This window comes from Neopelma chrysocephalum, unplaced genomic scaffold (assembly GCF_003984885.1).
Source record: "Neopelma chrysocephalum unplaced genomic scaffold, ASM398488v2 Primary Assembly neopelma1_24, whole genome shotgun sequence".
Taxonomy (NCBI): domain Eukaryota; kingdom Metazoa; phylum Chordata; class Aves; order Passeriformes; family Pipridae; genus Neopelma; species Neopelma chrysocephalum.
This window is the reverse complement of record NW_020897693.1, coordinates 49047396-49068861: the sequence shown is the minus strand read 5'-3', so window position 1 is coordinate 49068861 and position 21466 is coordinate 49047396. Positions and strand designations below refer to the sequence as shown.

The window sequence follows — 21466 nt, the reverse complement described above, 5'->3', positions numbered from 1 at the left end:
ACAAGCAAACCCAAAAAAACCAAAGCAGAACTTCTGAATGATGGTGCCTGAGCATTTAACTGAGATTTTTGAGTCTTATTTGCATTTGTGTTCTGTACTTCACCACTAATAAGATAGAAGGAAAAAAGAAACCTGTACCTAAAAGTTCTGCTCCAAAGCCCCTGCAGATGAATAACCAATAGAGCCTGTGTTGTAAATCTGTGAGATAAGTAGCCTTCATACCGATTGTAATCTCGGATTATCATGTATGTCTCCCTATTAGGTTATAAGCCTTTAAAACCATATAGCTGAGAAAAGCAGTATATTGTGAAAAACCACATGAAGAGAGAGCCTGTTCCTGTTAGAAAGGGATTATTTCTCCCGGCTGTCAAAAAGGAGGGTGGACTGTGGTGGTTTTGTTGTACAGCTGAAAACATAATTGCTCAACAATACGAGAGCTCCTTTTGGGGCAGGACTGTGTGTCTGCAGTCAAGCATTTATCAGAGGGCATGGGATGGCCAGATTAGTGGCTGGATTTTTTGTCTGCTGTTACTAAGGGCCACCTTAGTGCAGGTCTGTAACTTGGTGCTCCTGGCTTGTGCCATGCTGAGCAAGGCACAGAATGAATCTATCCAAGGTGAATCTATCCAGTGGTGCTAGCAGAAAACAAGAACTTCAACATAACATTCCTGTTTGCCTCTCCAAAGTTTTATTTCTTCATCATTCTTCTTTCCTCATTTACCTTTTTTCTTTTTTTTTTTTTCTCTTTTTCTCCATACCCTTCCTTAAAGAAACCAAAGCGGGAATGGGAAGGATTCTTCCTTTACATTATTGTTTCAAGTGTGATGTCATTATATAGGGAGCAGAGTTTGACACTTTCATCGAAAGTAATCTGCCTTTTAGCTTAAGTGCTGGGAAAGCAAATATTGTGACATTTTAGAAAGTCACCAGGATAATACTAAGTGTCTTTCAAATACAAAATGGTAATTTACATTTGAATGCCTTGGTGTCTATTCCTGTTAGGAACAATTTCTCTGTCCTACTTACTTTAAAAGACCAAACGCCAGGAAAGAATCAAGAGGTTCTTTAGAGCAATTTAAATCATTTTTAACAGGCTGCTGTTTATAGTACTTAGTTTGTTGCAAATGGGGAATACTTACATTTGCCTGTTTGACAGGAAAAACTGTCTTCCAAGCGGGTGAGCGACCCTCGGCCCGTGTTTGAAATGTGAATGTTCTTAAGCAGAACCCCCAAACATGCTATAAATCAGACCCGTGTCTGTGCTCTGCCAGAGTGGTGCATGTTGCAGTACCTGGTTAGAGGAGGCAAGTTTGGTGCTTTTGTAACTTGTCAACTACAGTAAAGAGCACACAGTTGGGTTTAAAAGTAAGAAAAACCTACTGTTTATTCGTTTCATTAATAAAATCCATGTGATTGTCATATGCAGGGAGAACTAAGTGGTAGTTTCAAACTTCCTGGAACCTATGTGGTACAGCACTTTGGTAAAGCAATTTAAAAATAAAGCTTTCTGTATTACTTGATATGTGCTGTTATGATTGAGCAGGGTAATTAGATAGCATATTGTTCACTAAACAAAACACTTCTGTGTGACATACTTGAATTATAGTGGTTATTAACTGACAAATCTCTATTATTCATCTTGCTGTATGCCTTAAAGATTGCTGGATCAGCAAGCTTAACAAATATCAATGGACAGTGCTGATTTAGGGGAAGAGTGACGTTTAATTGGTCCTCTTTTATGACAGAAAACTCCTTGTGTGGTTTATTTTGCTGAAATTAAATGGTTAAAGTTTAGAGTTCATGGCTAATTTAAATGTCTGTGCTGCTTCTTCAGAATCCGAGGCACTTAATATGAATGTAAAGTCTGTTTTTAAAATGTAAGCAAAACCTTTCAGTTTATTTTTTCATAATGTTGCCCTTCTGGATAAGTATGGGAAAACAGCTCTGGATTAGCACGAGGTTAGAAATAGCCTGATGTTGTTCGAGTCTTCAGCCAAATTCTGTGTCTTAGGGCTGCATTGTGCAGGCTCGTAGAGGACAACCCTGGCCTTAATCTAATCACATTAAGCAGATAAAAATGGGAGGCAGAACAAACAAACAACAGAAAAAGAAGAGCAACTAAACTGAGGTGGGCGGTCTGGGAGCAGGAGTGAGATCTTTTGAGCTGAATTTATCAGCGCTGGGCTTCGACAGCCTGTGCAGTTGTTTGGCTTTCATTGCCATTCAGTGAGAGAGGATGGAGGTGGCCGGGAGGCTGAACACGGCACTCGGCTGCGTCGCTGTGCGGAAGTTGTTTAATCTGGGTGAATGAAGGAGTGCCGTTTATCACACTAAAACCTTTTCATGACTCATTAATAAACTTTCTCTTATCTAATTGCAGTGCTTTAGTAGGATGCAGTATTAACCTCAGCGTGCTATTAAAGAAAAATTAGATTTTTCTTGTCATGAAAAATGCAAAGTTACTCATTGAAAAGCTTATAATTCCAGCCGCAAATGAGGCGTGAAATATATTGCCAAAAATACGGCGCCCAAAAACACTGGCGGTAAATATTTTAACTTGGTGCTAATTAATAGCTTGAATTTAAAACTGAGCATTCTAAATTTTCACAATTATGAAATTAACCTAATGGTACCAGTGTAGCCTTTAGTGACACATACGAATTCTGGTGGATTCTGTCCTCAAGTTGCATGTTTCTGAAGGTGGAGGGTGTTTGTAACTCTAGCAGTAAGCAGAAATTTCTTCTTGTCTTCATAGTGCCTTTTTATTTACTTGGAAATTGATTTAGAACCTGAAGACCAAATAATAGCAAGCTTGTGGTTTCATTAACTGCAAGGAAAAGAGTTTAATGCAAGAAAAACCCCCACAATTATATTTTATTTCTTTTCCCCCTGCTCACTTGGTTTCTTAATTTGACTTTCCTCCAGCAGGAGCTTCTTAATTAATTAGATTTTCTATTAATGTTAATCTAAAAAATATACTGTCTTAGCTTCTGTTGGTATTGATTTTCTTTTGTTTTTCAGCTCTCTTTTAGTATAGCTAATGTCTACCTTTGTTCAGGTGCATTTTCAGGCCCAAATTGGAAGGATAAACACTCGTAACATCCTATAAAACTCAAAGTACTAGATGTGATTTTAAAATTAAAAAAAAAATTGGTGCTCAGGTCTCGATAGAGCATTCTGATGAAGGAAGTGGTGGCTTTGCATGTAGCTGTACTTCTGTAGCCTTTTTAGGCTGTGCTTGAATTCTGGCAGTGATGGGAGCTGTGAGCCGCGTGTTCGTACAGCATCCGACTGCGGCAGCTGTCCCGAAGGCGTTTGAAATGGGGTCTTTTCAGGGGGTGCCTTTGCAGTTTGATGTTCCCTCTAGTGTTTGAGGACTGGAAATGCTGAGTCTAATCTTCCTCCGGTCGCTGCAAAGTGACCAAACACACTCTCTGGCAACTCCTTGGAAGCCACGGGCAGGGTTTTATGTTGGGAAAGTCAACTGGAGGGAATGTGGGGGCTTGACTTTAGTTTCGGTGGATGTAATTGCTGCATTATCAACTGACTTTGGCCATGTGCTCTGCTTTGGATGACCTTTGGAGTCTGGGACCTGAGTCTGAATGGCTTCTGTGTTATCACATCACATTTCTCCTTACCTCTATGGGCAGACCAAATGTGGAGCCTTTCAAAGCAGAATTTGATTTTGGTGCTGCTTAGATGGCTATCTCCCAAGCTATTTATTGGTTTCATCAACACAGTAAATTGTCTCAAGTCTTCTAAAGAAGTACTTACAGAGATTTCTATGGCTGATTAATCACAACAGTTTGCTAGATAAGAATAAAGACAAATGATTATTTAAACCTGCTTATGTACCATGACTCTTTCTTCCTTGATTGTGGTAGAGTGCCAGCTGATGAAGACAGAACGACCTAAACCAAACACATTTATCATTAGATGCCTCCAGTGGACCACAGTAATTGAAAGAACATTTCATGTGGAGACTCCAGAGGAGCGGTATGTTTCATTCATATTTAATGCATAAATATCCTTGCAAAAGCAGATGCAAGTCTTCAGCATTAATAGCAAGTCTTTTGCTGAAGCTCTTATTTATCAGATGATGTACGTCTGGACTGAAAAGCGACAAATGATTTTTGAGCGCCTCAGTTTTAGTCCATGTTCCAGTGTAAAAGGTACCCTAAGGGGGGGTTTCAGAGAGTGGATTTTGAGCAGTTTGTAAATGAAGAGTTGCTAGGTTGGGTATCCAAAATGGACAGGTGCAGGTGTGTACCAGCACACAGGTAGTTATTTCTGGAAATGGAAGGTTCATTTCTCACTGGAAATGTGGTATGTAAAATGAAGGGTTTCTGACCTGGGAGTTTCTGAAAGGATGAGCACAAGTGAAATAGAGATTCAGGCAAAATTGAGTTGTGTCAAAATACTGACCTTTTAAAGTCTATTTAGACACCTTGTTTATAAAGGAAAAGTTAGTTGTATCATTGCTGATTGCTAATGTTTTATGCAAATTAGATAATAAAGGTGATAGTTATCTGCTGCAGGTGCAGATTTCTGTTTCAGCTGTTAGGAAACAAAGCTAAGAGCTGCATCCTGTGCTCTCATCATTGGAGAATTGATCTCTTACCTCCAGAGAGAACAGTTTTCCAGCACAGCTATTCTGCAACTACTGAGTATTTAAATATTTACTCGCTTTTCAGAAACTGAATTTAAATTATTCCAGTACCATCCCCTAGGGGAATGAGTATTTTAAACCCCTGGTCCTCCCTAGGTATGATACTGGCACATGTTTAGTTTAAAGATCGGTAAATTCTATCCAATATTATTTGCCTCTTGTTTTCATAGCCTTTGCATGCACTGATTTAAAGAGGGTTTCTGATTATTGCTTTTAATTCTGTTACAATGATCAGAAGAAGGTGAAGTCAAATTAAAAGCAAAGAAAAAGAAACTGGTCCTTGTTTTCTTTAGTAGCTTTGTGGTCAGTGACCCTAAAGGGAGTGAATAACAGTTTCCACTTGGAAGAAGATTGTATTTCAGTCTTGTTTTGTTCCCTCCTAGCCAATTAAGTCAGCTTTGTGACACTTCAGGGCTCGGAGTGTTAGTCACCTCTGTTGTGTACTCTTGAGACATAAAAGCTGAGGGTGAAATTCTGGTCTCCCAGAAATCAAAGATACTCACTTCAGGAGGGCCAAGATCTCAACCAAGTCAGTAACAAATCTTAGAAGAGATATGAAGGTAGATATGCCTTCAGCTTTCTCTGTGCCTTTAAAACCAATGTTTGCTTTTTGAAAGAGATGGAGAGAGAAAAATACAGAAGAAAAAGTTCTTACTGTAACCATTCTGAATATGAAAAATATGACTAGCAAATAAGGGAGTGCGTTTGTGATGGTGGATGGAGTAGTCTGTGCTGGGAGTATAGGGAGAATGTTCAGAATGTTCGGCATTACCTTGCTGCCCCAGACAGGGCTGGAGGGATAGTGCATATTCAGGCAAAATCCATAATAAAAAATGCACAAGGCAGGAAAGCCCAGTTTTTATTAGAATTTTGCGTTGAGCACTTTTTCCTATGGACTTTGCTTCCTCTGGCAAATGATCTGCCTCTTCCATCCATCACAAACCGAAATCCACATGTTCAGATACGATTTTTTTTTAAAAAAGGTCATTTCATAGAACCAGTGGAAAATCAGACATTGATAAGGATGGCACAGCTGCACTGCAGACTGTCTGTAGAGCAGTTCAGCACTGGCTACTGCTGTTCCTGCTGTGGTAGAAAGTGTTTTACCTGGACTGTCTTTGGGAGGAGAGTTTAACCAGTGCCTCGAAAACACCAACTAAACCATCACATCCCGCTCCCTACAGATACAAAAGACAGTAAAACGTGGTAAGTTCAGATAGTCCTTCAGCCCCTCTATGTCTTAAACCCTGTCCTGAAACCCTGTAAGCCCTTATGAGTTGTATTCTTTATGTTCAATAAATTTGCAGTGCGATCAAGTGAAGGCCAAGAACTTTCACTTCAGTAGTTTCCAAAGGTGTGAAATTTCCCAAAGGACACTGGAGTGGAAGTGGTCTCCATGGGAGTCAAAGGGGTCACTGTTAGAGCACCCATTGCTGAAACAGCTGTGGAAACTTTATCATAACCAAGACCTAAGATGAAATGTCACTGCTTTTGCTGACATTCTGCTAAAGTTTACACAGGAATTGCTGTACTGCTGTCATCATCTTTATAACACAGAAATAACCTAAGTATCCTGGGATTTAATGCCTTCTCCAGGAACACTGCTTGCCATTAAAATTTGGGATATGTGTGTGAAAAGGTGGCATAGTGTCCCCAGCAGTTGGATATGTGTTTCAGTGCACTGTAGAAATGTAGAAGCTGCGTTTAATTGCTTTGTGCTTCATGGGAGCCTCTTGCTTTTTGGTTTTGGCAAGTCTGTTTTTGTTATGTAAGTCTCTCTATCACCAGGTCATATCAGCTGTTGACTGAACGCCTATTAAAAGTTCTGTTATGTGAAAAGCCTTGTATTACATCCAGACTGGGAGAACTTCAGTTGTCTTTTGTTTCTAGTACTATTAATAAAGATACTTGTTGAAAGTGGTCTTAAAAAAGCATTATGTGCTTGAAAATGCACATAATTCATTGTATCTTCCACTGATTCCTCAGAGAGCATTAGTTGCTCTGTATCCCTTGATGATCTTTGCAATGGCAGATGGTAAAGCCACAAGTAATGAATGTCTTTGCCTATATTTTGCCAGGGAAGAATGGACAAAAGCCATCCAAACAGTAGCAGACAGCCTCAAGAAACAAGAGGAGGAGATGATGGATTTTAGATCTGGCTCTCCCAGTGATAATTCAGGTGCCGAAGAAATGGAAGTTTCTATGACAAAGCCAAAACACAAAGTGGTAAGTGGGCATAGAAGGAATAACTGTTTTTTTAGGTCTTCTCAAATGTTGACAAGAAATAGCCATCAAGCCACATCTGTTCCCATAGCAATTACACAGTTGGTTGTAGATGCAGCTTCTGGAGGAAACAATTGTCTAAGCTGAGCAGGTACCAGGCAGAGCCTATCTGGGTCCACCAGAGTTCTGAGTTCAGATTCCTTACTGGATGGCTTTCAAGGCCAGCTCATGTCTGGGTTTGGTTTGCCTATTTTCCTGTGGTGCAGGGCCTGAAATCATAGCTCCTGCTAGACCACATGACTCTCTAAACTCTTTGCAGGCGGGTGCAAAGGTATTCCAGTGGATTTGCAGGATTTAGGGTGGGTCCGGTGAATTTAATTGCTCTGGATTAAGGGTTTAGGCTGACCCCCTGCAACCACTGCAGTGTCTGTCTGTAATGTTCCTAGAGCTTGGGGTTTTGCATCAGGCACAACATAGTCTGAATGCACAGGGCCAGTTCAGCAGTGGCCCTCAATGAAAGGAGTGTGTACCAGAGGAGATCTTTAGCCCTTTTAGGTGTGTCTGTCTTTAGCCTTCCTTCACTTCTTTCTACCTCCTTGTGGTCTTCTGTTTGGATTTTTGTTTTCCAAAGTGATCCCACCTGTTCTTGCAAGAAAGAATTGATAGAAACTTCCCAAGTGAATGCAATGTTTGTGGATTTTAGCTGGGCACTTTCTTGTGTCCTCGTCTCACTGTTGTCATCCCCACCTACTTTCCTAAGTTTGTTTCAGTTTTGGGAAAACTGATGAAGTTTTTCTATAAAAAGATAGTTATCCACCAGTGTCTTCACTAAGTATTTGTTATCCTTGTGTCATGTCAGCGCTTTTAGAGTGATGGGGGTGGCTACTTACATGTTTCTCTGAATTGAAGCTGCCATTAGGCCTTTAGATCCTTGGCTGAACAGATCCTGCCCTTACTGGGCAGCTCTTCGTAGAAATACAATGAGAAATATTGGTCAAACGTTGATCAAATATACCTGTTCTTCTGAAACAGTGACTGCCTCTCTCTGGGTATGTTAGTGAGGGTGATAACTGAAGTCTTGATATCAACTGTACTGAACAATTAGCAGGAAGTTTCCTGAACCAGTTCTAGGGAAGACTGTTGAGGAAGTTTGCTGTCGAAAGTGTCTTAATTTTTTTCCTCAACGGAGGCTTGGGTTGTGTAAGTCTGATTGTTGCCACGTTGGCAGCTGTCATTGATCTCACAGAGAGAGTCCTTAGCCTGCAACATGGCTAATCTGTGAGGCAGTTATTTGTCCTGTGGTTTTGGTGCTGTTCAGTGAAGTACAATGAGGCACAAGAAAGCACCCTCCTAGAGATGTGGGGAACATCAGAAAAAAGGTGTAAGTTTAATCCCTGGAATCAGAGCAGCATGTGCCTTTTAAGGAATGTCTGCTCTGAGAAAGAGGTCAAAATGTCTGGATTAATGTATGTTGAGTGTTACTTCCACAGTTGAGTGTTGTCATGCAAAAGAGCATTCAGTTAATTGAAAGCTTATGGTTTTCCCTAAATAGTTTGATTGATTATATTTGGAAGTGCACTGGCATTCATTTTTATGGAAGAGTCATTTCTGCTCCTGAATTCTACAAAACAAAAAGATTAACAAAAAGACACATGTGTAACATATGCGATGTGTTCTCACGTGAATGAGCAGTTCTGCTGAGAATAATATACTTCTTGTTAGTTCATGTAATTCAGTTCTTTTTTATCTGTATCATTAACAGACCATGAATGAGTTTGAATACCTTAAACTACTGGGAAAAGGCACTTTTGGAAAGGTCATTTTAGTTAAAGAAAAAGCAACTGGACGGTATTACGCTATGAAAATTCTGAAGAAGGAAGTTATTGTAGCAAAGGTGAGTAGATGGGAAACCTGGGGATGTGGTTCGCCCTTGAGACAGCCTTTGGCAAAGTCATGCCAAGGATTCTCAGAGAACTTGTAAATAATTGCTCTGTTAGTGTTTTACATGGAGCCCTGATCTGGGGAACCACTTTGCTGATTTCCTTCTGCTTGTGTTTCAGGATGAAGTAGCGCACACGCTGACAGAAAACCGTGTTCTACAGAACTCTCGGCATCCATTCCTAACAGTAAGCATTTCTGCCTCTGCTGAGTGTTACTTGACATCGTGACAAACAAGGCTTTCCCTGTTGTGTGGTTTTGGTTTTTTTTACTTATATAATGCATCTGAGATCTGTGTTTTCAGAGTGGCTGTGTATTTTTGTACCCTTTCCATTTTTGGGAAGCACAAATTGAAATACTTTTTAAAGTTTTCTGATTCTCGCAGAGCAGGTCCTCAGTACCTCTTGAAGAAAGTGTTTCAGGGTGTGGTTTGACTTTACAGCTCACCCATTTAATGACTTGCTGTCTCTGAGAGAAATATCTACTTCCCTTGTCCTCCAAATGCTTGGTCTCCTCTTTGTAGCAGAGATCAAGGTGACCCTGATCTTGTGACAAACAAGTTCAGGAAGATAGAGTGGGGAAAAACCCTTTAATTTTGTCTTTGTTTTTTTAAGCTCCCAGAAACTGTAGAATCAGAACACTGGTAATGGCAGCCAAAGAATAGTGGTGGGAGCATGTGGAATGGGGCAGGGAAGAGCAGGACTGTGCTTTAACCACTGCTTTCCTTTTGCATTGGCTTAGCTGTGTAATCAAACCATACTCTCAGTTTAGACTTCTAGTGCCAGCAGTCTCTCTGTGCTGAGTTCAGATATCCAAGTTCCATCTCAAGATTTTGTTTCTAATATTTATTACAAGTTGTCTCTGAGTTGTTTACAGCTGCTTAAACCCTCCAAGAGACTGTATAGGATCCTGGTTGTTTCCTTTGGCCAGGTACAAGGGTTTAACTGGAATTAAGCCCTGTTAAGTGTGACCTCTGGAAGTAAATATTGGCTGTATTGAGTGTAATCATGAATGTCTAAAACCTGATCCTCCCTTTCTCTGCAATAATATGAGTAGTTTAAAAATGTCACCCCTAGTAATGAAGACAGTGATACCACATGTGATATTTTCTCCTTAATGCTTTCATAAACTCAAATACCCAAACAAGGTCTCTTGAAGTCAGCCATGAGACTGGATTTAAGTTGGATATTAAGAAAATGTTCTTCACCCAGAGGGTAGTTGGGCACTGGAACAGGCTCCCCAGGGAAGTGGTCATGGTACTAAGCCCTGACAGAGTTCAAGAATTGTTTGTACAGTGCTCTCAGGCACATGGTGTGACTCATGGGGTTGTCCTGTGCAGGGCCAGGAGTTGTACCCGATGATCCTTGTGGGACCCTTCCAATTCAGGGTATTCTGTGATGCTATGGGTTATGACCAGAAATCTCAAGACTATGGCAAACAAGTTGATGTTACTCTTGCCACGGGAACACATGTGACAGGACTGTACAAAGGCACCTTGTGACACTCCATCACACCCTCCATCCAGTCTGTTTTTGCAAATTGCTCACAAATTGGTATCGACAGTGTTGCTCAATCCTCTGACAGACTGTCAGCAGGGAGCAGTTGCGGGCAGCAGGGCAAGAGACCAGGGGCCTGGTGTGTGTAAATATATACGTGTTTCGTGTAAGAGGACCGCTGGTGCGGTGAAACCCGGTGCTCTGGGGTTTGGTCGGGGCCTCTTGTCTGTGAGGTGGAGCCTGTGGGAACTTGTGGCCTGAGAAGGAAACTTCACAGCCACTGTTGGTACATTTTGTGTCACTGTTAATGAGCCAGGACTTTGTTTCACAGCTTTGTAGGTGCTGATTGCTTCTGCAAGGGATTGATTTAATGTTTAATTAAATTTATTTAATGAAATAAGTTGGCAGTGGATCAGTCCTCAGATGCAACAGGAAAGTGTAGGTATGATATAAGACTCAAGGACAAAAAGTTCACTAAAATAGAAAATTTCATGTCTGTTTCTGAACATTCTATTAAAAATGCTTTTATAATTGTCATTATGATCTGTCTTCTAAGTTTTGGTTTAAATCTGTTTCAGGCTTTAAAGTATTCCTTTCAGACACATGATCGCTTGTGTTTTGTTATGGAGTATGCTAATGGAGGGGAGGTAAGGGAAATATAATAATGTTTAATACTCTAGGATTTTCCTGTACTACTACTAATTCTGCTTGACATTATTTAGCTGAGGTCCACGTTTGCAGTTCTAATTAATCCAAGTTGTCCCAGTTAAACAGAGCTGTTTACAGGTTTAACTAATATTAAAAATTAAGACTCTTAATTTTCTCAACTCCATTTTTAGAACATAGAGGTTTTGGGCGTAGGTTCCTATTTTACATGACAGCAGTATATTGTAATCTGACATTTAGAAGTTCAAGAAGGCAAGGTTGCTTTCTAGTTTTTCTTCAGACAAGTTTTAACACTTTTTAATGAATATTGTGAGCATATGTTACTTTGGAGGGAGAACTAGAAACTGCTAACTACTGTTACAGTCAAGAAGGAAAAGTGAGAATATTAACATTTCTCCAAATCACACTGTAGTTTTAATATGTAATTGTAGTTCAGTCAAAAAGAGTTCTTATAATTTTCTGAATGTACAAGACTGCAGCACACGAACTCATTATCAGTGTGCATCTGTGAATAAGAGATATAATTGTCTAATCATTTTATTTATGGTGCTTTTTAACACATTTGGGAACGCAGCTGGGTGAGGAAGGGAAGGGGTTTTCTCTTAGGTAGTAGCACATTCCAAGCAGGATGTCCTGTGCAAGACATAACTCAGAAACATCTAAAGTTAAACAAATTACTGTTCTTGCAGTTGTTTTTCCATCTGTCAAGAGAGCGTGTCTTTTCCGAAGACCGAGCTCGGTTCTATGGAGCCGAGATTGTTTCAGCGCTGGATTACCTGCATTCAGAGAAGAATGTGGTTTATAGAGATTTGAAGGTATGTAGAGAAATAATTTCAATGGCTTTGGGTGTTTGGCTTTTTGTTTGTTGTTAACAAAAGCAAACGAGCCTGAATTATTAAGAAATGCTTTCCTGACTGAACTTTATCCTAACTGTTGTTGCAGCTGTTGGGCGCGACTTTATAGGATGTCTGTACACTTTCATAGTCCAAGAGGCTGTATGAGGCATTTATCGGGACCCTGGGGCAACCCTTCAGAAAACAGGAAGGGGTACTGGGCTACTTGGGTTTCATTTTCACTTGCCTGCTTATGTTCTAAGAGAAACTTTCCTGGTTCTCCTGTACGGTGGAACATAATCCTGGTCTTATCAGATAGATGCAAATTCACACTGTGTGAATGTTGCTCTTCCTTGCAGTGTGCTCACAGCACTATCTTCATAGAACCTGCTTCCAGTTAGAAAATTGCCTAAGCTTCATGTTACTTATTTGTTTGGTGAGCACAAAAGGGGAAAAAAGCCCCAATGAAACAAGATATCTCAGGGCAAACAGACTCGAGAAATTCTTGAGGAAACTTTAAGTGTAGCATTTTCTTTTTTCCTGAGAAGAGTTTTCAGGAGAGTGTGAGGGTATACTGGTAGTTTATTTAGGAGCAATATAGAATGAACATTGTGTGTAATGTTTTCAGGCTATGTTAAAGTAATTTTGGGATTTCTGCTGGGATTTTGTCTCCCATATCACCATGATTCGTTTGAAAGTGCACTTTATTCGTACATGGTGGACACGAGATACCTGGGTGGCTTTCTCAAAAATTAGTGGCCCAAGCTAAGATGAATACCATTTGCTGAGTGAATGTATGTAGTGATTCTGATTTAAAGGGTCTCTTTGGAAGTGGTTCCGTAGCCATGCAAATGATTTCTGTTTGATTTGCTGTTATTTACTGGTACAGATTATTTCATAAAATCACAGCAAAAGCAGGGATGAAGTTGTGTGAGGGGGGAATACTTAATATATGTTCAAAATAACTGCTGTTCTGTTGGGGATAATATTGTAGAAGCATAAATATTATGTCTACATTCTGCATTCTTTCTATTTATACCATTGGTTACTGCAAATTAGTTACCTAATGTTCTCTAAAGAACTAAGGAAAGTGTTACAATGTATATTTACATTATACATGCTTTGGGAACTACTATTGTTCTGACCCCAGTGAGAATGAGGTTGAAAACTGATCTGCAGAAATTTATGTCTTTCACTGTGCTGCTCAGGAGCAGTGTATGTTATACATAATCATGTCTTTAATTTGGATTTTCTTCCCAGTTGGAAAATCTTATGCTGGATAAAGATGGACACATAAAAATAACAGACTTTGGACTATGTAAAGAAGGCATCAAGGATGGAGCAACAATGAAGACTTTCTGTGGCACTCCAGAGTATCTTGCGCCAGAGGTATGTTTATGTTGGCTATTGTGTTAAATTATCTTCTTATGTGCTGTCCATGATAGCAGTAAGAATACAGAATAATTCCTGTGCCGTTATGTGTTCATGCACTGACTGCTATGACATATACTGAGACTCCTTTTTTTGGTCATGATCTGGAACATATCTTTAGCATAATGATATGTGATAATTTTTCACCAGGGTAGTATCTTCCATCCACTTCAGGGAGTATTTACATTTTACTGGAACAGTGATTGTTTCTTGTATGTAATTTAATATATAATATGTAATTTAATATGTAAAAGATATGTAATTTAAAAAAAAATCTTTTAAATCACTTCAAATATTATATACTATATTACTTGTTTTGCAGTATGGTGTGTGTTGTCCTATTGAAAGTTATCAACAGGACTTTGCTTAAGAAGTGACAGTATTGTCCAATTCTTTTACTCTTTGAGGACAGTATAAGGTGACATGTTTTCAAAAAAAGGACAGACCAAGCTTTTTCTGCAGTATTTAGCATGGTATGCATTAAAAGTGCCAACTGTTTTATGACTATAAAAGCACGAGATATTTCTCAATGTTAATTTGAACGTTCCAATTTCAGAGGAAATAAATCCAGGCAGGGGATCTCAGCCCCCAAATGGTATGTTTGGGGGATTTTTTTTTTGTGGAATTTTTTTTTTTTTTTTTGAAGTGTAAAATGTAAATGTGTTCTTGCAGCTTTCCTCCTGGAAACACTCCGAGAATTGTGCAACACAGGTGGTGTTATAGCTGTGAGTTAGTTACGGGCAGATCAAAAGTGGAATTGTGTTATAGGGGATACATGTACACACGGTGTATCACAGGCAGACGCTGGTTTCTCTGCCCACGCTCTGAGCTGTCTGGAAGCAGACTCCCTGTATTAGTGGGGCACAGAGCCTGAGCTAATGTGGTGTGCCTTGCACAAGGACTGCTTCCTTTGCAGTGGGGGCTTTGCGACCCGTGGCGTTTAGGTTTCCATCCAGCTCAGAGCACAGGCAGAAGCAAGTTTTGGGCTGCTGGCAGATTATATATTGTTGACACAGCCAGGATGTAGCTTTCCCTGAGCTGGGAGACTTGGGCACTGCAAACCTGCCTCGAGTTGAAGTATGCAGGAGTACAGATTATGGAAAATCAAAGTGGAGGAGGAATATTTCTGCTGAGAGCTGGCGTCTGCTGATCAGCACTTTTGTGCTCTCTGCTTGCATAGAGTGGTGGCAGTATGCTCTTGGGGTTTTTTTGGTTTTTGGTTGTTTTTTTTTTTTAACTCCCAGGTGCTTTTAAGGGCCTCCAGTCTCTTTGTAATAATGAAGAACGTGGGCACCTGTCAAAGTAGCTTGCAGCAAGGAGGTGGAGCCAATCTCATGATAACTGCCAGCTTTTCCATGGATCACCAGAAGTCTTCAGTGAATCTAAATTGGGGTCCATGCACCACAGTTTGAGATTTACTGATGCAGAGAGTAATTAGCAGCATGATGCAGTGTTAGCTTTTATTTTAGCTTCCCTCAAAAAATCGATTGCTGAACTTCAGTTTCTCATAAAGGGTTTTTTGAGGAGGCTGAAAATATTTATTGTTTTGGTTTTGTTTTTCCTAACTTGGAATGTGGGGATTCCCTGTGCAGGCATTGTGTTGTTCTTTCTCTTATGGTATTTGCTATTATTTTTCTTTTTAATATTTATGATGAGTTGGCTCATCCAAAAACCCTGAAGGACAAATCCTTTTGATTAACCCAGTTCTCTCCCCTACTTGCAAACCCCATCTGTGAGTTGGAGTGTTAAATTCTGGAGGCTTTTGTCATCTGGTTGATAGCATGCAAAAAATCTGGAAATTGTGCGCGAGCGATATTCCATGCGTTTGAGGTCAGACATCCTTAAAAGCGGGGGTCTTGGGCCTCTTGTCTGCATTTGTAACTCGAGTCCAGCACAGCGGCGTGTCTGTACAGTTGTTGCATCGTTGTTTTTAGGTTCATACTGGAATCTCATGCATGGATGACAGTGACTGAACCATGTCAGCTTTGATGTGTCAGATGCATCAATGGCTGTGATGTTTACAGCTGTTCTGCCTTCTCTTTCAAATTCCATCTCACAGCAGTCCGGAGCTGCTCATTAGGAAATGATGATCCTTTAATTTAAGTGAAATGACCTTGCTACTTCACTGCTCCCCAGCTATCCAGTGTGTTGCAATAAATCATGGATGAGCGCAATATCTTTCTTGTTACAGTATATTTTTGATACACCGTTGCTCTCTTTTATGCAGTCACTAATAAGAGGGTATGCTCATTGTAATAAAGAACTTTGAAGAAATAAGCATTTTATATTCTTTTTAGAATTAATGGAGGTGAAGGGAAGCGTTGCAGTTAGTAATCCAGCTTATAATACAGAGTATTAATGCACTTACTAAAGTCACATTTGAAGTTTTTACTGCATTTCTGAAGCACCTATGGCATTTATTAAGTGCACAACAAAGGCCGTTGTGGTTTTCTTTTTCTTTCAGTCTCTCCTATTGCATCTCTTGTGCGGCAGTTTAAAAAATAAAAATTGGAGGCCCTGCGACTGTTTTATTTTAGGCAAGCCAAGTGTAGGGGAGTGCGAACAGGAAGCGCTTACTGAACGAGGGTGACTCAGAGAGCGGTAACTGCATTGTCACACAATATCTCCTGCGAGCCGAAGGGCTGCCATGCCTCGGGAAGGACGGGGCCGGCTCCTGGAATCCTGTCCGGCCGGCAGCTGTGTCGGCCGTATACATATACGGGGCAGCTGCACAGCCAGCTGTCGTTTGGTGTGAATCATACGGCCGGGGATGCTGTAAATAGACCGACGTGGGGTAATCTAATACCTGGCAGCCTTTTGATTTTTACTGCAGGCCCTCTCCCTTGTTCAGATAATTAAGGGGAATAATTAGTGAATACAGAGAGGCAGAGTGCAAACAGTTGTTACGTGAAGTGTCCCGATGCTTCTTTTTTATTTGCAAAACCTTTATCAAGATCTGTCAGAGGTTCAGATCTTGCATTTGTTAAACTTGCGTCAACTTTGTTTGGCTCTTTCACCTTTTTACTTTTGAGTGTAAAGTGTTCTGAATCGCAGGAATGTAAAGCTCACACGGACACCACACAGCAAGAAAACACGATGGTGGTGCAGTTGTGGTTTGTGCTCTTAGCAAGAGTAAGCAGCTCAGTGCAGACCCATGAAAGGAGTAAAGATGACAACTAAAACCTGAGGACAGGGTCTGGAACATGAGACTCTTGGTGTCAGCTACAGACAACTGCATAGGAGACACCAAGTCTAGAGAAGTCCTTGTAACATCCACTGCACAAGGCACAAAACTCTCCCTGCTCCCTTCAACAACCCACTGTGTAGAAGATCAGAAATGCACTGTGGCCCAGCTCCTCACCAGCGAGCAGGAGAGGTGGAGGGCACTGCTGGGGTCTTAGGTCCCTGCACCAGCCACAGCTTTGTTAGGTAGAATTTGCCCAGGAGGAGAGAAGAATGAACTGTGCTGGGCTCATTTTGCTGTGAGACCTGGCAAAAGTCCACCCCACTGACAGTTCCTGGATTTGCAGCCCTCTAAGCAGAGGCAGGAGTGCCTTTAGAGCAGGGCAAAGAGGTGGAGGGGAAACATTTCCAGACAAGTTGGCTGCCGTTTTACAGCCTTGCAGCCGGTCAAATGTTAGGAGTGGTGTTCTGGCTCTTAGTGTTTAATGTAGATTAGTCATTGAGTATTTGTGGGTGGTCTTTTAGCGTGTGCAGAGCAACCCTTGGGGGTGGGCAGGCTGATATGAAGGTGATGGATATGTTTGGCTTGTCGCTTGTGAAGGAACAGGTTGACGGTCTCTTCTCCTCATATGGCTCTTCAGTGGTTTGGGTTTTTTCTAAAAATTTGGATCCCATTTGGAACAGTTTGTGATGAATAAGTGAGAGTTTAACAGCTGGCTCTGTAATGTGAGAACAGTTCTCAGCCTTTGGACTTTCAAAGGTTGTGCTTATCATGACCATAATGTGAGGGAGGGTGGGAGGAAGAAGGGAAGGAGACTTCTGTAATGTACCTGCTGCTTCCTTTCCCCCATTCTGCTCACCTAGGATGGTGAGCATGGATGGCAGTTCTTTTCAAATGGATACTCTGCAAGTACTTTTCTGGTAGATTCAGCTGTCTCATATAAGATGGACTTGCTGAGGTAAATTCTTCTCAAATTCTGTGTTCATGCCTGGTTTGGGAATTTCTTCTAAAGCTTTTTCCTTGCCTTCTGCAGGTTCTGGAAGATAATGACTACGGTCGTGCAGTGGACTGGTGGGGTTTAGGAGTCGTGATGTATGAAATGATGTGTGGCCGGCTCCCTTTCTACAATCAGGACCACGAAAAGCTCTTTGAACTCATCCTTATGGAGGAGATCAGATTTCCACGCACATTGTCACCTGAAGCAAAATCTCTCTTGTCAGGTTTGCTGAAGAAAGATCCTAAGCAAAGGTGAGACTGTTGCTTAATGGTTGCACTTTTAAGAACTTGTGCCCTCAGAAATACCAAAAAAACCACAGAAAAATTCTGCTACAGGCTTCACAAGGAAGTTAATAATTGTGCTATGCGAATGAAAGGGAACTGTCTTTGAGACAGGTGACTTAGGAGTAACTATTTCTACACTCCCATATGAAATAACCTTATTGTCATAACTGCAAAATAATTGAAAATGGTACTGCACAAAGGGCTATTGCCTGCATGGACACATGCCAGATATTGTTCTTTATTTAAAAGTTGAGGAAGGTATTTCCGACAAAATTGTAGTTTTATTTCTAATCTGTTTAAAGCGATCATCCAACAAGATGCAGAAAGTGGATCTACTCATTTATTTTTAACTTTTGACATGAGCTGACACCACAAATAGTGACATGAAGGAGCTTTGGTGCTGAACTTCAGAGTAGGTTGGCTGCCATTAAGCAAAACTATAGCTTGGAAAAAGGAAGTTAACTCTGCTTTTGGTCATAACAAATCCAGTGGCTGCTGTGGGTTATAAGCTGCTCTGCACTAAATACTTTCACCTTCTGTCCCAGCTGAGACTGCTGTCTCCTTTCTGAATTTTTTCTTTAAATATGTGCCAGTGATATAGTATCCTGCTTTGGACAGTAGGTGGTGGTGTTTGTACCATGTTTGTGGTGGAGTTTAAACCATGCTCAATTGACTTTGCCTATTTTGTCCTTTTGTTTTTGTTTTTTTTAATTGCTGTATTATTTAAAAAATAACCCTTGATTTTAAAACAGAAAAAAACAAACCAAAAAGAAAACAAAAAACCCTAAACCACTAATGGCTGACAAACAATATAGAACTAGATCCAAAAAGGATGTTGACCTTCACACAAAGATAAACATCAGTTTAAAAACCTGCCATCTTGTCAACCCAGACATTTTAAGAACAAATAATATTGTGACTCTGCCCCTGATCTTCTGTCCTGAACCTTCCACCGTAAATGGCCCCCAAATAGGAAACCTTTCATGTGAGGTGCAAGCAGAGTATTCCCGATTGCTTTCTGGTGTTTGTTTAGTCTCTGTGCACGTGTGTGCACACAGCAGGAAAGTGGGTTTTGCTGGTACATGGATACTTGTAGGAACGATTTCTGTCATCACTGTAGGCTATTTCCATCACTGTTTTTGATGGAAAATCCTGTTGGGAGGTCTTGTAATGCAAATCCACAATTTATGCTGCTGGAGGATTCAACTTGGCGGTGACGTGGGGAACGGGGCACAGTTGCAGCCAGGAACGTGGCCAGCCTTGTACAAGGTGGCAACAGCTGCACCCCCCTCCTGAACCCAGCGCCTGTGAGGGGACCTCCAGGAGAAGGTTGTGTAATTGATGAGCAGCCCCCCAGGCACTGTGCTCTTCAAGCCTGGCTGCAGCCCCTGCCAACAGGATTCCTGTCCAGTAAAGTGCTGGGTTAAATGCAATTGTGACCCTTTTGTAGCTTATTCAGGTGGGGCCTTTCAATCACTGGAAAACACAAGCAGCATCTGCTGCAATTTGTTCTTAAAGGAGCATCTCTGATGAACCAAAATGCAATTTGTTGACAAACAAAGAACGCCTACTCGTTCCTAATTACAAGATTTTCCCAATGCCAATAATTACTCCACAATATGCTCACTTTATACAAATAGCCACTTCTTCACATGTATCTTCTGCAGGCTTGGAAGCAGCGCTTCTCTGATCTGTTGGACAGATGATTTTCATGCTGCTGATAGAAATAACTATTGACTAGACAAGCCTGCACACATCCCTTATTGTAATTATGCCTAATTACACTGGTGCTTCCCAAGCTTTTTGGATCATGGACTGTTCTTAAATACTGGTCTCTAACCAATCACCGTTCACACAGCGTTTTAACTGGGGTTGTGATTCGGCAAATCCCTTGTGCTTTGTGGTGTTTCAGGCGGCACAGAGAACTGATCTGGAAGCATGAGGGGTAGAAGTCCTGTGTCCTGCCCCTGTAGTGTTACACTCTCTTTTCTGGGTGGTCTGTATGCCGAGATGGGAGCCTGACATACTTGGTAGTTGACTCACAGTGAGCTCATGGAACCATATTGACAAAAACCAGCCAGAGAGCTACAAAAATACAGTCACTGAAAAGTTAAATAATGTGCAATAGTCTGGTTGACATTGGCCCCTTGATGGTGCTTTGGGGAGCCGCTGTGTAATTCAACAGAAGTCCCCTCTTTCATAAAGCCCTGGGGTGGACAGAAGTCAGTATCATTATAATGCTGTCTGTGGCAGAAAGCATCAGAACTGGCAGCGTTTAGTAACTGCTGGTGAACTTCAGAGTGGGATGGAGGAGATGGCCAAATTCATGAGAAAAATGAAACTGGGAGATGTTGTCACTTCCCGTAAAATCATTATCAGAAAAACCCCCAACATCAGTAAAGGTTAATATAATGAAGCTCAGTGATGAGGGTAGTTTAAATATCAAGGATCTCAGGAATTGTGATCTGTGTCAGTGAGTTAAATCTTAAAAAGGACCTGTTGTACCTGAGCTGGGTTTACAGAAGCAGGGTTAACGCTCTATGTTCAGTCATACCCATTCAGTCTCAAACTCACAGACATATGGGGAAAATGTGAAGAACAGTAATTTGCATTCTGCTTTTAATCGTGGCTGTTTTCTAAATTTGGTCATATGAAATCCATTTTCTAAGAGAAAAGGAATTTTGAAGTTTCTTTTGGGATTGATAGAAGTTTATTAATCTTGTAATGTGAGCCCTAATTTTCCTAAGAAGGAACAAAACTATTCTGTAAATATTTCCTGTTAATGTGACCTGAAATTCTCCTTTGCTGCTTTGTGACATGGATCAAATGAAAGGAGGTAATCAGAGCATTTTTTTACACGTAAAACAACAAAGGTTTTAACTTTCATTATTCTTTCTCTGGCTGTGGAGACTGCAGCCTGTGGAAGTGGGCATGGATCAGAGCGCTCCATGTAAATGGGCTGAGTTCAGATGGGTGGGTGGGTTTGTAATCAGCAGTGTCTCAAAAGCTCTGAATCTTGGCAGGTTTATAACTTGAGAGAAGTTCAGGATGGTTTAATCTGAATTTTGATGTGTTTTCACTACATGCCTTGGTGCTCCCTGTCATAGGTCAGGGTTGTTCAGCCTCTCTCAGATGGGGTTTGTTCACCTGCTTCTGTCTTCTGTGTTGCTGTTGGCCCTTGCCACTCAGGAAGAACGAGAGGGAGAAGATGTAGCATTTTACAAACACCTGTTCAAAGATTTAATGACTTCACAACCAGAATTGTGGTTGTGCTTTTGGAGAGCTGAAGGTCACTGGGACCTGCTAATCAGTTTTTGCAGCCACACAGAGATCTGGTACTTCATTTTTTCCTAGCAATGGTGATTCTTTCCACATCCAGAGTGCAATTTTGGCCACAGATGCTTGGGAATATCAGAGTCAATCAAGCTTTTACCTGTATGAAAACCAAACTCCTTGTTTTTTTTTCCTTGTGAAAGGAGTTAAGCTGTGTGTCTGTGTCCTCTGTTTTTTGTGTTCTGCTATGGGAAGGTTAGATGGCTCTTGAGCAAACTTGCTCTCAGGCACAGGTAGGTCTGCAACCCACACAGCGGCTGCTGGAGTTGGAAGAGTTAGAGGTGACACTAATGGGGACTGCAGGGGCCTGGAGGTGGTCCCAGCTAAGCTGGTGGCCGGCAGGAGGAGATAACCTTGAATAGCTGGTCCTCTTGGACAGCAGACTTTGGTGCCCTGTGGACATGCAAAGTTT

The 21466-nt window shown here is 41.1% G+C and overlaps 1 protein-coding gene across 5 annotated transcripts in view; it reads left to right on the top strand.

Annotated features, from left to right (window-relative positions):
- The window catches only part of AKT1 (AKT serine/threonine kinase 1), a 74828-nt gene that overhangs the window by 41965 nt on the left and 11397 nt on the right, over nt 1–21466 (top strand). For all 5 annotated transcript variants that reach the window (XM_027674103.1, XM_027674108.1, XM_027674107.1 and 2 more), the window contains 8 exons: nt 3885–3996; nt 6748–6895; nt 8655–8786; nt 8953–9018; nt 10905–10973; nt 11682–11807; nt 13086–13214; nt 17474–17688. In XM_027674103.1, coding sequence (XP_027529904.1) covers nt 3885–3996; nt 6748–6895; nt 8655–8786; nt 8953–9018; nt 10905–10973; nt 11682–11807; nt 13086–13214; nt 17474–17688 — 997 coding nt within the window. The remainder of the gene's footprint in view (nt 1–3884; nt 3997–6747; nt 6896–8654; nt 8787–8952; nt 9019–10904; nt 10974–11681; nt 11808–13085; nt 13215–17473; nt 17689–21466) is intronic.